Source organism: Mirounga leonina, unplaced genomic scaffold (assembly GCF_011800145.1).
Source record: "Mirounga leonina isolate KUSES-001 unplaced genomic scaffold, KU_Mleo_1.0 Mir_197, whole genome shotgun sequence".
NCBI classification, from domain to species: Eukaryota; Metazoa; Chordata; class Mammalia; order Carnivora; family Phocidae; genus Mirounga; species Mirounga leonina.
In genome coordinates this window covers 1,364,511-1,377,130 of record NW_023270494.1, presented here as the reverse complement: position 1 = coordinate 1,377,130, position 12,620 = coordinate 1,364,511, and the positions used below count along the sequence as shown (strand labels likewise).

At 65.6% G+C, this 12,620-nt stretch overlaps 2 protein-coding genes across 2 annotated transcripts in view; both read left to right on the top strand.

Annotated features, from left to right (window-relative positions):
• Window positions 1–5,193: 5,193 nt before the first annotated feature.
• Window positions 5,194–8,115, top strand: LOC118024174. The gene has a single exon (XM_035025794.1). The coding sequence runs from the start codon at window positions 6,341–6,343 to the stop codon at window positions 7,349–7,351; it is 1,011 nt and encodes a 336-aa protein (XP_034881685.1). The 5' UTR covers window positions 5,194–6,340; the 3' UTR covers window positions 7,352–8,115.
• A 218-nt stretch (window positions 8,116–8,333) lies between these two features.
• Window positions 8,334–12,620, top strand: part of FSCN2 (fascin actin-bundling protein 2, retinal) — a 5,552-nt gene continuing 1,265 nt past the window's right edge. Inside the window, exons 1-2 of the mRNA XM_035025795.1 lie at window positions 8,334–9,346; window positions 12,296–12,452. Of these exons, the coding sequence (XP_034881686.1) occupies window positions 8,521–9,346; window positions 12,296–12,452 (983 nt within the window). The 5' untranslated portion in view covers window positions 8,334–8,520. The remainder of the gene's footprint in view (window positions 9,347–12,295; window positions 12,453–12,620) is intronic.

Here is a 12,620-nt window from a genome sequence, read left to right as displayed (position 1 = left end):
CCCCGCACCTCCCTCCCCCGGCGCTGGTTGGCTCTCGGGGCTGCAGGGCACTGAGGTGGTGGGGCAAGGCACAGAGAAGGTTCAGGCTAACCCCGTACCTCCCGCTCGGGCCCCGGATTTGGGGGAGCGCGCCCGGCCGGCCGAGCTCTCCTGACTTAGACTAGGTCAGGGCCCCGCGCGGCAGGTGTCCCCACCCCCAGGACGCCTGGCGCCACTCCGAGGACTAGGAGGCGGATCAGGGCGGGAACACGGGCGGAGGACGCTGCTCGGGCGCTCCGTCCTCCCGCCACTGTCCCGAGGCCTGGCAGAGTGGGAGGAGGCAGGGCCAGGCTGGGGTCGAGCCGGGGCTCCGGACGGGTCACCGGGTCTTTCGCAGCGCCCTCCTTCCTCGCCCGGCTTCCCGGGAAAGGTCCGCGGCCCTCCGGGGGCGGGTCCGGCGAGGGGCGGGCGTGGCCACGCGCGGCCCCGCCCACCCCGCCGTGGGCTGGGTGCGGGCCCGGGAGCGCGGGTCGGCTGCGGCGGGGCGCGGAGGAACCCCCGGTGGGTGGGCCTCCGGGCGCTCGCTCACCGACCGCGCCCGGGGCCACGTGTCCCTGTTTGGTCACGGGGCGGTGCCCGCGCCACAAGTCCTCGCGCCCCCCCTTGCCCCGCCCAGCAGGAGCTGGGTCCGGGCTCTAGCTTCGCCCGCGCCCTTTGGGGTCAGCGCTAGTGACCTCGGACGGAAAACCCGCGGGCGGCCGAGCGCGGAAGAGGCTACCCCAGAGGCGGCGCAAACTGAGGCCGGAGACCTGGGGCGCCCTGACCTGTCCGGATCTGCCCGGTCTCCCGGGATGCGAGCAGGGCCGGCCACATGGCGGCCCTGCCACCCGCAGCCCTTCTGCTCTCGCTCTGTTAGCTGCTTTCAGACCCGGCACCGGAGCCCCTTCCCCCCCCCGCACCCCCATCTCCTCCGCCTCGGCGGGGTGCGGGCAGGCGCGGCACCCCGGCCCCTAGGGACTCGGCACGCACCTCCCCGGGTGGGGCGCGGGCTGGGCACGGGGACACGCCCCAGGGGCAGCGAGCTTGAACGCCTGGGCCAGGAGATGGCGCCCGGCTCCGAGACGGGCCCGGTGCTATGCCCAGGTGGGCCGCCAGGTGGGACCCGCTAGCGGGGCTGGGCGCCTGGGGCGGGGCGAGCGGTCCGGGCGGCACCTGTGTGTGCCGGAGAGACCCCCACAGCCGTTGACGGGGTTGGGGAGGCGCCCGGCACTGCCGGCCAGCCCCTGAGTCACTGCCGCCAGAGAGTGATGGGAGTGGCCGCTGACCTCAGCCAGTGCTGACGCAGGGACAGAGGGTGCGATTGGGGTCAGTGGGCACCCGGGCCACGGAAGAGGGGAGGGCCAGGGCCTCGACTCAGCCAGACGGGACCAGCCCACCCTGACGCCCAGGCACCTTCGGTCCACCCCAAAGCCCGGGGGACCTGGACCTGACGTGCATCCGTTGAATACACAGGGCTGGGGCCCAGGGGATGGGGATGTGGGCGTCCCAGCTGCCATGCGCAGTCTGCTTCCTGGGCAGCTCAGTTATTTCCACAGCTAGCCCCCCCGCCCCAGGCAGAGGGCATTGATAACCAATTCAGAGAGAAGGAGAGGGGGCCCCTAGGCTGAGGCAGGTTCCAGGTCACACAGCAGGAAAGGCGGAGCCAGGATTGCAGCCGCCGACTCTAAAGCCAGCTCCTTACTCACCCCGCTGACTATGGGAGGCTGGAGGGGGAGGACAAGGGGGCGTGAGCCGATTCCACTTCTCCAGGGGCACTCCCAGGGCTGTGAGCTGCAGGGCCACCCCAGGAAGTTGGGAGCGGGCACTGGAGTGCCACACCAGGGCAGTGGGGAGCCACAGAATGCCCTGGGGTGGGGTAGGGTAGGGTGGGGGAGCAGAGGTGGGCCTGAACGTGGAGTGGCGGGGGGCCAAGGCAGCCAGGCTGGGCTCAGGTCCTTCTGGGGGAAGGACAGACGATGCTCTTGCGCAGTCGGAGGCCAATCCGCCTCCCTGGCTGACAGGTGGGTTGGCCCCAGCAGGTGTGTCCATAGGGGACTGTGGGAGTGAATCGTTGCTTGGAGCGCCCCCCAGGAGCGGCCCCTCCCCGTAAGCATCCGGAGTGAATCTGCCACTGTGCTGTGCTGAGCACCTTCCCCGACCCCTCCCGCCAGGCCCCACTTGACACGGGGCTGGGTTGAGTTTGGTGGGCCACCCAGCTGGGGAGGGGCAGGCAGGGCCCTGTAAGTATGGTTTCGGGTTTGCGCATCTGCACACCTGAATTACCCTACCTGGGGAGGGTAGTTTGGGGAGGGAGGGAATGCCATGCTGGAAGCGTGCCCTTGGGTTTTGAAGGCCTGACCCCGTCTCTTCTTAGACTATTTCGGGGAAATGGGTATCATTGGAATCCTGACCCAGTACCCAGGATTGTTTCATGTTTCTCTGTGAGGTTTTAGGCCTTTCTCTTCATTTCTGCTGCAGTGACATTTCTGGCTGTGCTCTTGGTGAAGTCCCCTTGTTGTCCTGGCCACTTCCAGCCCCTGGGCACACAGTGGCCTTCAGCTCTTGGGAAATTTCTTGCATTCTTTCTTTCACAGTTTCTTTCCTGTTTTGTTTTGGTTTTTTTTAAATTTTTTTCTTTCTTTTTTTTTTTAAAAGATTTTATTTATTTATTTGACAGAGAGAGAGTTCACAAGCAGGGGGAGAGGCAGAGGAAGAGGAAGCAGGCTCCCGGCTGAGCAGGGAGCCTGATGCGGGGCTCGATCCCAGGACCCTGGGATCATGACCTGAGCCGAAGGCAGTCGCTTAATGACTGAGCCACCCAGGGGCCCCAATTTTTTTTTAATTTTTTCTTTTTTTTTTTCCTTTGGGATTTCTGATAATGGGGTGTCCTATCTCTTCCACAAGGCCTTTAATACTGTTACTGTTTCTTTTTTTTTTTTTTTTAAGATTTTATTTATTTATTTGAGAGAGAATGAGAGACAGAGAGCATGAGAGGGAGGAGGGTCAGAGGGAGAAGCAGACTCCCCGCCGAGCAGGGAGCCCGATGCGAGACTCGATCCCGGGACTCCAGGATCATGACCTGAGCCGAAGGCAGTCGCTTAACCAACTGAGCCACCCAGGCGCCCTGTTACTGTTTCTTTGACCTGTTTTCCCCCCAGCTTTCTGGGATATTTCTTTGACTTCTGACCCTGCAATGGAATTCTTTTTATCCCAGTTATTATAGTTTCTAACCCTTTTGTTTTGGGATAATTTCAAACTTACTAACTTTCTAACATTTACCACACTTGCCTTATTGTTCTTTTTATCTGTCTTTTCATGTCTGAACCATTTGGGAGTTGGTCTCAGACATTCTGCCCTCTAGCCTTCACATCTCAGCGCGTTTTTCCTGAGAACAGGGGCGTTGTCCTACCCAACGACAGCGCCGTGGCCCACGTGCGGCCGTGGACAGGCCGCTGCTCATCTCCTCTGTATCTCCAACAGCAGTTGCCCCCACTTAGTCCTGTGTCATCCAGGCGTCACGAACCGTCCCCTGCTACATCCCCTAGGCTTCTCTCTCACTCGCCCACCACTCGAAGCAGCACCTAGGCGTGTGCGGGTTTTCCCGGGAAGCAGACCAGCACCGAGGCCTCGGGCTGGTGCTTGGCGCTGTCCCCCCCCAAACCCCCCCTCCGGGGGCCGTCCAACAAAGGAAGGTGAGCACGTGCACAGCCTTTTCCGCTGTAGGACGAGGAAACGCTCCATTCCTGTTTTGTCCCAGAAGTCCCTTTTGGATCTCTAGCGAGGTTTCAGGCACACAGTAGGTACTTAGTATGTGCCCGTGACGGTTGGTGTGAGGGGTCTGGTTCCGTCGTGCCGGGCTGCGCCCCTGCGCACAGCTGTGGTGCTCGTGTGTGCACGGTTGCACGGGAAGGCTGGGGTGCGCAGAGGCGGCCCCGTGCTGCCAGGGACTTACTCTGACACGTTCTTGTGAATGCTCCCCTCTTGTTCTAGAAATATGCAAAGGTCCTGGGGTTTGGGTGTTGGACGACCGCACTGGGAGGGGCTTCCCCTCCCAGCCAGCAGCTTCCCTTCAAGGGCGCGGGGGAGGGCCATGCAGGAGGGGAGTCCACGAAAACCAGTATTTCATGAGCTGTCCTGCCTTCCGGAGGGGTGGGGGATGGGAGTGGGGCTGGGGATGGTGAGGGAAGGGAGGGGTCTTGGGGGCTCTGGATGGTGGGGAAGGGGAGAGGGGGTGGGTGCATTTTCATGTGGAGCAGGCGGTGTGAGATGCGGAGCCGCCTCCCCACACTCTTCATTCCAACACTGCCCTCTCCCTCCTGCCCTGCAGAAGGGAGCCTGTCACCCTAAACCGCCGGCAAACCTCCAGTAAACCAACCCAGGCCCCGCCTGCCCATGTAAGTGGAACTTCGGAGTGGCCGAGCTCCGCCATGAAAAAATCATGAGGCAGCCAAGCCCTGGGCCTGTTTTCAGGAACAATGCAGGAGGCTGGGCCCTGGGCGCTGGCCAAGTTGGGCCCCAGGAACCGACGCTGGGCTTGGGAGCAGGGGAATCAGGGCCTTGGGGCCGGGCCCAGCAGTGCCTGGGCCGGCAGGAAAGCCCTGGCCTCGCCCTGGGGGCAGAGGCCCAGAAGGGGGCTGGCCAGAGTGGCCTGGCCCTGGGAGGGCACAGTGCCTGAGGCAGAGGGGGACAGGAAAGCGGGGCGGGGCCTTGGGGGTTTCCTCTGTGTGGAGTAATTCCCAGAGACTCGCTGGCCTGTGGGGAAGGAGGGGCACAGCGGGCATTGCTCAAGCAGGGGGCCAGGACCTGGGTCTGGGACGGGTGTGGCCCCGGGGGGGTCCCTCCGTCCTGGGCCATTGCCAGGCCAGCCCGAGTGGGGAGCCACTCCCTCCCCCAGCCGGCACGCACGTGGGGCCCATGCCAGCTCACGCCACCAGCAGCCGTGGTGCTCGGGCATCCAGCCTGGTACACGCGCCAGTCGCCATGGCAGCACGCAGCGTGCTGGGCAGGAGCCCAGGCTGGGCGTAGCATCCAAGGCCAGCGGTCTAGATATGCAGGACCGGGAGTCCTTTCCCTGGTAGCCCCCCCAGGGGCCTGGCCGGGGCCGGGGGGGCCTGCAAGTGGCCAGGCCCGCCCATCCCCCAGCATCCCAGGGAAGGAACAGTTTCCTGAGAGCTCCAGGGCAGATGCCGGGGGGCTGGGGGCTTCAGGGCCCTCTCTGCTCCTGACCTCAGCTGGACCTCACTAAAACAGGCGGGAGGCCAAGGATCTGCCCCACCCTGGGCTGCTGGGAGCTTCCGAGAGCTGGGGCGACCCCTGCCTTCCAGGCCCAGCTCCAGACAGCTGGGTCCATCGGCGGCTGGCCACTCCCCGAAGTGGGGGTCCAGGGGTGCTGCTCGCCCGGACGGCCTCTCAGTGCCCAGGAGAGAAAGTTACGCATGTTGAAGTGGGCGCGTCAGGCAGCCTGACACCTGTCCTCAGGCCTTGTCCGGTGGTGGCAGACGACGGCCCAGGGCGATGCACACACACAGGTACACACCCCGTCCCCCAGGAGGGCAGGTCCAGAGGTGAGTGGGCCAGGTGACTCTGGATGCCCCCGAGGGCATCCTGGACGGGCCGTAGGCCTCGTGAGCCCCTTGTGGGTGGCCGTGTGGACCCCCTCGGGCAGGGGACACGTGTGTCCCTGAGGACACAGCCCGCCACAGGCTCTCACAAGTAGCCCCTGACACGGTTCCCTTGTGCTGTACACAACCTGACCGCCATGCTGGGTGGCCACGAGCAGGCTAGGGCTGGGATCCAGGGAAGCTTTTCCAGGACCAGGGCCGGTCCAGCCACTGACCACGGCTCCCTCTGTCCTGCCCCGCCCGTGTGCACCTTCACACGCACGCCCACAGCAGCATGCACTCTGCCTCACCTCCCTGCAGAGGCTCAGTGCATCACACCGGACGTCCCTAGTACCTACTGTGCGCCAGGGCCTTACCGGGGATCCAGACGTGGCCCCTAGCAGGCATCGGGCTCAAGGCTTGGGTCCTGGGAGGTGTGGGGGGCAATCCATGCAACCTCCCTCCCTCCAAGGAAGCCTGGGCCGGGAGGCCCACCTCTCAGAGTCCCTTGGGGCCTGAGAGGCTCCCCCCTCAGCTCACACTGCGAGTCAGTGCCAGGCAGCCCCACACCAGGCCCGCCCAGAACCGAGAGATCACAGCCACTTCTGGCTCTGCCAGCAAGAGACTTCCTGGAGCCAGGCCCACTTAGCGCCTGGCAGCTGGGCTTCCTCCCACTGGGCACGGGATGCCCATGAGCACCCTGCTGGTGCCAGTCCGTGCTAATGAGGCCTTCACGCCAATCGGGCATCCCGGGCTCCTTCGGAGCCTGGGTGGGAGTTGGGGGGACCGTGGGCACAGCTGTCCCGCAGACCCCCGTGCACGAGGATCTGAGCAGTGCCACTGAGCACCTGCTCCGTGGGTGTTCCTGCAACCCTGGGAGGTGGCAGAGAGTGAGATCTAGCGAGAAACAGCTGTCAGCATCGTGGCTCATACCCCCAAACCAGGGGCATGTGCCTGGCATCGAGGCTAGGCCTGGGCCCCTGGGACTTGGAGGATCTAATAAGGGCATCCTCCGTGGGGAGGGGGTGCTACCCCAGACCGCATCTCCCTGCCAGTGGGCGCCTGGCACGCAGCCCAGCGGGGCACACACTCGGTGCCCCATCAACGTGTGGGGGTCACAGAGACGGGCAGTGCTAGCTGTCGGGGAGCGCGAGACCAGCCCCACTGACCACCCCACAGCACACACGGTGCTGTTGGGGGGACCGGTGCCCAGGTGTGTCTCCCAGAATCCCCCTCCGGCCCTCAGTGTCTCCCTGTGCCTGGCAGGGCTGCTGCCCAGGGCTCAGAGAATGGAGGAGGGACTCCTGATCTTGTCTGCCCTGCCCACCCCCGGGGCCTGCACATGCCCAGCCCAAGGCCCTTGCACTCGGCTGGACCCCCACAGCCTGGGGCCCTGTCACGGCCTCCAGGGGGGCGGAGCGGAGCTGCCTGAGGCATCAAGGGCCCCGAGCCCATTCCCCGAGGGAAGCCTGAGGGTCACACGCTGCGATGATGAAGAGGACACCGAGGCTGGCCCAGGCCCAGGCCGGGCAGCTCTGGTTTCACTACTTGGCTCCCAGCCCCTGAGGCAGGTGCAGGAGACAGACGGGCAGGGTGCGGCTGAGCAGGCCCCTTGCGGGTCCCCGAAGACGGCCCCCCTGGGCTCAGCGGGGAGGGAGTCTAGCCCGGTGGTCCCAGTGGCGGGGGCTGGGAGGTACTGGGGTCAGGGGTGGCCAGCTTCCGGCCTCTCCTAGCCTGCTGGCCACATCCCTCTGCTGAGAGGGCTCTGCCCCACAAACCCCCTGGACCAGACCCTGTAAAGACGCTGCAAGTCAGGCCAGTCGCCCCAGCAACATGAACAGCAGTTAGGGGTCCCCGGGCCCACGCAGCAAGGCTGGCTTCACCCTAGCTCACCCAGGAAGGGGGAGCAGCCTCGTGGGCTCCTTGAGGTGCTTACGGCACAGGGCTCAGCCCGAGCCCTGGTCCTCTGACCCTGGGTCCAACAGCCCGCCACCTTCAGGATGGCCCCTGCCCACACTCTCGTGTCACCTTCCAGCTGCGTGGTCCTCCGGGCGGTCCAGGGGCCCTCTCCCGGTCCCACAGAGCCAGGCCGCCTGGCCTGATGTGAGTGCGACCCTGGCTCGGGCCAGGGTACCACGGGCGCCAGGATGGGGGCGTCTGGGCACACCTAGACGCTCCCTGGCACCGCGACCCCTGGCTGCCACGTTCCTAGCCCAGGCCACCCTGGGGGAGGTGTTGGGCCCAGGGCTGCAGGCTGCAGCCGAGCGGGACGGTATGGGACTCCAGCTCTGGGCTGCCTGAGTTGGGGGGCCTTGCCGGGCTCCTGGCACCAGGAATCAGAGAAGCAGTAACTGGATCTGGCCGAGGATCTGGCGGCTGCTGAGGGTGGAGGGCTGCGATCGGGTTGCGGCCTCGCTGAGTTTTCCACCAGGCAGCTTTCTCTACATTGGGAAGGAGCCGGGCTGGGCTGGTGAGTCTGTGCAGTGGGTCTGGGGGCCCTGACGCGGGGGACAACCAGGAGCAAGCCCAAGAGGCGCAGGGGCCAGGAGGCGGGGCCCGGGGCTCGGGCTGTAGGCCTGGGCAGCCGCCAGTGAGTACGGGGAGGTGGTCAGCCCGCGGCGGGCGGAGCTCTCCACCCCTGCAGGCCCTGGGGCTCCGGCCGCTGGGGCAGTCCACGAGTGGCTGAAATCCAAGCTGGGGTAACCCAAGGCAGCCGCCGTCCCTAAGCCGGCCCAGCCCTGATCCGCCCCCCGCCCGCCCTCCGCCGCCCGCGGGCCTGCAGCCACTGGTCAGAGGGCAGCAGGTCCATGACGCCGGCCGGGCCTCTGGGGGACCTCGGGGGCCGTGAGCACGCGGAGAGCGCCTCCCAGGCCCCTCGTGGGGCGCTGGGCCGGCCCTGAGGATGCCCACCAACGGCCTGCGCCAGGTGCTGAAGATCCAGTTTGGCCTCGTCAACGACGCTGACCGCTACCTGACGGCCGAGAGCTTCGGCTTCAAGGTCAACGCCTCGGCACCCAGCCTCAAGAGGAAGCAGACGTGGGTGCTGGAGCCCGACCCGGGGCAGGGCGCCGCCGTGCTGCTCCGCAGCCGCCACCTGGGCCGCTACCTGTCCGCGCAGGAGGACGGGCGCGTGGCCTGCGAGGCGGAGCGGCCGGGCCCTGACTGCCGCTTCCTGGTGCTGCCGCAGGCCGACGGGCGCTGGGCGCTGCAGTCCGAGCCGCACGGCCGCTTCTTCGGCGGCACCGAGGACCGGCTGTCCTGCTTCGCCACGGCCATCTCCCCGGCCGAGCTGTGGGCCGTCCACCTGGCCATCCACCCGCAGGCGCACCTGCTGAGCGTGAGCCGCCGGCGGTACGTGCACCTGAGCCCGCAGGAGGACGAGATGGCGGCCGACAGCGACACGCCCTGGGGCGTGGGCGCGCTCGTCACCCTCACCTTCCAGGACGGGCAGTACTGCCTCCGGGCCTGCGACGGCCGCTACCTGCGCAGCGACGGCCGCCTCGTGGGGGGGCCCGAGCCCCACGCCCGCTACACGCTCGGGGTCAAGGCGGGCAAGCTGGCCTTCAAGGACCGCGACGGCCGCTACCTGGCGCCCGGGGGGCCCGCCGGCACGCTCAGGGCGGGCCGCAGCACGCGGCCGGGCAAGGACGAGCTCTTCGACCTGGAGGAGAGTCACCCGCAGGTGGTCCTGGTGGCCGCCAACCACCGCTACGTGTCCGTGCGGCAAGGTAACGTGGGCGCGGCGGGCCGGCCACGCCGACCTGGGTCCGGGCGCTCGCCTGGGGCAGTGGCAGCGGGCTGCTGGCTTCGGAGTCAGGAGGAGGGGTCCTTCTCGGGACCACTGAGCCCACGGTGCGCTGGACAGCCGCGCCCAGGCCCGCGGCCGTGAGGGGCAGGAGGGCAGGTCCTGCCCTCGCTGGGCTGGCCCCCCACTCCCTGCCCCTCCCCTTCTCTTCTACTGCTCCGTTGTCTGAGCTCTACAGGAAACGGGGGAGGGGCCAAGGACAGGACAAGGAGCCATCAGTGGGCAGGGCCCTTGTGCCCACTGCCCGTGCCTCACCAGTGGGGATCCTCATCCAACCCAGGAGTGGCATGTGGAGGGACCTTGGGGTCCCTCCAGTCTGGGGGCCTCCCCCGGGGCCCGGGCTTCTTGGTGGAAGGCACGGTCTCTGCCGGGTGGGTGCAGCCTGGCTCCCCGTCAATCCTGGAGCGTTGGCCACCTGCCTGGTGTGACCAGTGGGCCTTTGCACATGCGATCACACGTCTGTGAGGTGAACACGGGCAATTCCTGCTTCCCGGAGACGAAGCTGAGGTCCCAGAGTGGCCCCTAGCCGGGCCCAGGCCAGCAGTTGCCACTGCCTCCTACTTGGGCTCCTGGGTCTGTGCCCCCAGGAGCGGCCAGGCACGCCCTGACCTGGCCCACTGCCACCCTCCAGTCCCGCTGGCCGAGGCCCAGCCGCGAGCACTCCAGAGGGCCCCCCTCCCCCGCCTGGAGTCAGGGTTCCCAAGGCCAGTCGTGCACCACCATGGGCACTCCACAAACACCTCCTGCACGCCGCTCTGGAACGTGGCCAGGTCCCGTGGCACGACGGACAATCAGCCCTTGTGCTTCCCGGCGCGGGCCCTGCAGTCTGGCCACGGCGCTCTCTGGCCTGTGGGAAGCCCCCATGGTTGGTTTGTCCACCGTGTGAACCGCGTCCTCTGTGAGGCAGGGGAGGTGCTGGACACAAGGGCGCTTGGACGGGCTCGGGTGGCGAGCAAGGCTGCGGTGCCGCTGGTGGGGGTGACAGAGACCGTGCTGGTGGGACGGTGAGGGACGGCCCCGTACGGGCTCTTCTTCCTTCCCTGGAGCCCCTGCATCTGACTGTCTGTCACGGGGGCATCCCCGACAAAGGACGGGATCTGCCTTCCCCTGTAGAAGCCAGAGGGACCCCACATTCGCCTGCTCGCTTCCTTTGCAATAACCCTAGGGTATGGGACCTGCCCCCAGAGGTTCAGTGTTGACTGGGCAGCGAGTGGTTGAGGAAGCAGGATGTGACAGGATGTCCCTGTCAGTCCAGGGGAGGAGGCAGCTGGAGCTGTGGGTTCTGCCGAGTGCTGGTGCCTTGATCCCAATAATTTTGCTGGCCAGGCAGCCCCCAAACCTGTCTTCTTCTGCATGGGGTGTCTGGGAGTACCCTGGCTGGCCTTCAGTGACACAGTGGAGCTCACAGAATGGTCCCCAGTGGCTCAAGCCACGAGGACGTCACCTCACATAAACGAAGTCTGGAGGCACGGGGGTGGTGGGGTCCCAGGCAGGACACCATCGCTGGCTCAGTGGCGTCTTCAAACCCTTCACTCTCTCCTCCTTGTGGAGCTGCTCACGGGGGACAGCTCTGATCTCGGGCTGGTGGCCTCGTGGTCGCAGGACGGCTCTGCTATTCCAGCTGCGTGAGTTGGAAGCCCCTTGGCCGCAGTCTGTCTGGAGGGCGTGTGAGGGGCGATGCTGGGGATGCCGGTGGGGTCGGCCTCAGAGGGGCCGCGGTGCAGGTGTGCAGCCTGACTTGGGGGCCCTCTCCTCCTCCTTCCCTCAGCACCTGCGGGGACGGGTCTCCCACCTCCTTGGTCTGTTTGTGTCACCTTCTCCACGAGCAATCCCAGTCAAGGCCCACGGCACCCACGGGCATTGGACAAACTCTTTGTTGTCTGAGTTGTTAACTGATCACATGCCCGAAGCATCAGGTGCTCACTTAGTTCAGTGCTGCCAACGGGACGGCAGGGATGGTGGGGATTTATGCAAGAAGGGACACAGATCCCTATTTGGGCAGCTTTGGAGGGAGCAGCCTTGGGAGCTGGTGAAGGACGGCAGGTTTCACCCTCTCCAGCATAGGCCCTCCTGGTGCCCGCCCTACCTTACTGGGGACGGGGCTGGACAGGATCTGGCCCCGACCCTCAGGCCCCCATTTCCTCCCGCTCCACCAGCTGGACACGCTGGAGCCCGGCCTCTTCGGGGAGCTCTGTGATCTGCCACATCACTGGAAACAGGAACGTGGTTTATGGGAAGATACTAGAGAGATGCCAGTGCCTGCCCCCTGCTCCCCACCCTGGGCATGGATGCCCCCAGTTCCCCCCTTCCAGGAACCCCAGGCAGAGCCCCAGACAGCCTTGCCCTCCCTCAGGACTCCCAGGAGACCACACACGTGAAAAGGGGGCTGGGGAGGGGACAGTGGATTGGCCTCTACTCTGTGCCCAGGAGTGGACCCCAGGCCCCAGCTGTGCCCTGGGCCATGGCTTGGGGAAGAAGGACCCCACTGTGCCCACCCAGTGGCTTAGGATTAAGTTATAAATAGAGGCTGGTGTAAGTCCTGGGTCGAGAAGGCAGCAGCAAGCAGATTACCTGATGATTAGCAGAGGCAAGGGATTTGCTGGCACGGAAGGTCTGGCTCCTGGGGCTGTGGTAGGAGCTAGGCCAAGGAACTTTAGGGAACTGGATGTAGGGGTCTGCAGTGTTCCCACGTGGCCACGGGCACCGCCTCCTACCCTCTGAGAAGTGCCTTCCAAATCTTAACTCCAAAGGGTTCTAGATGAGAACGCCTCTGCCTTCAGGATTTTCCCAAGAGCATGCTTTTTCCCATCTTTCTGCTCCCCACCCCCCACCCAGAGAGAGGCGCGAGGGGCTTCCCATATCCTCCCTCCAGGGGTCAACGTCTCAGCCAACCAAGACGAAGAACTGCATCATGAGACCTTCCTGATGCAAACTGACCAGGAGACAAAGAAGTGCACCTTCTATTCCAGCACCGGGTGCTACTGGACCCTCGTCAACCATGGGGGCATCCATGCCACAGCCACACAGGTGTGAGTGCACCATCCCCATCTCCACCACCACCACCATGCTCACCATCACACCTCCATCACCACCTCCATGCCTCCTCCACCATCTCCACCATCATCACCATACTCACCATCACCACCTCGATCACCACCTCCCTGCCTCCTCCACCACTTCCACCATCACCACCATGC

Bases quoted from the DNA above. Each gene is read 5' to 3' on its own strand.
- LOC118024174 (XM_035025794.1), top strand. From the start codon at position 6,341: ATGAGGCCTTCACGCCAATCGGGCATCCCGGGCTCCTTCGGAGCCTGG.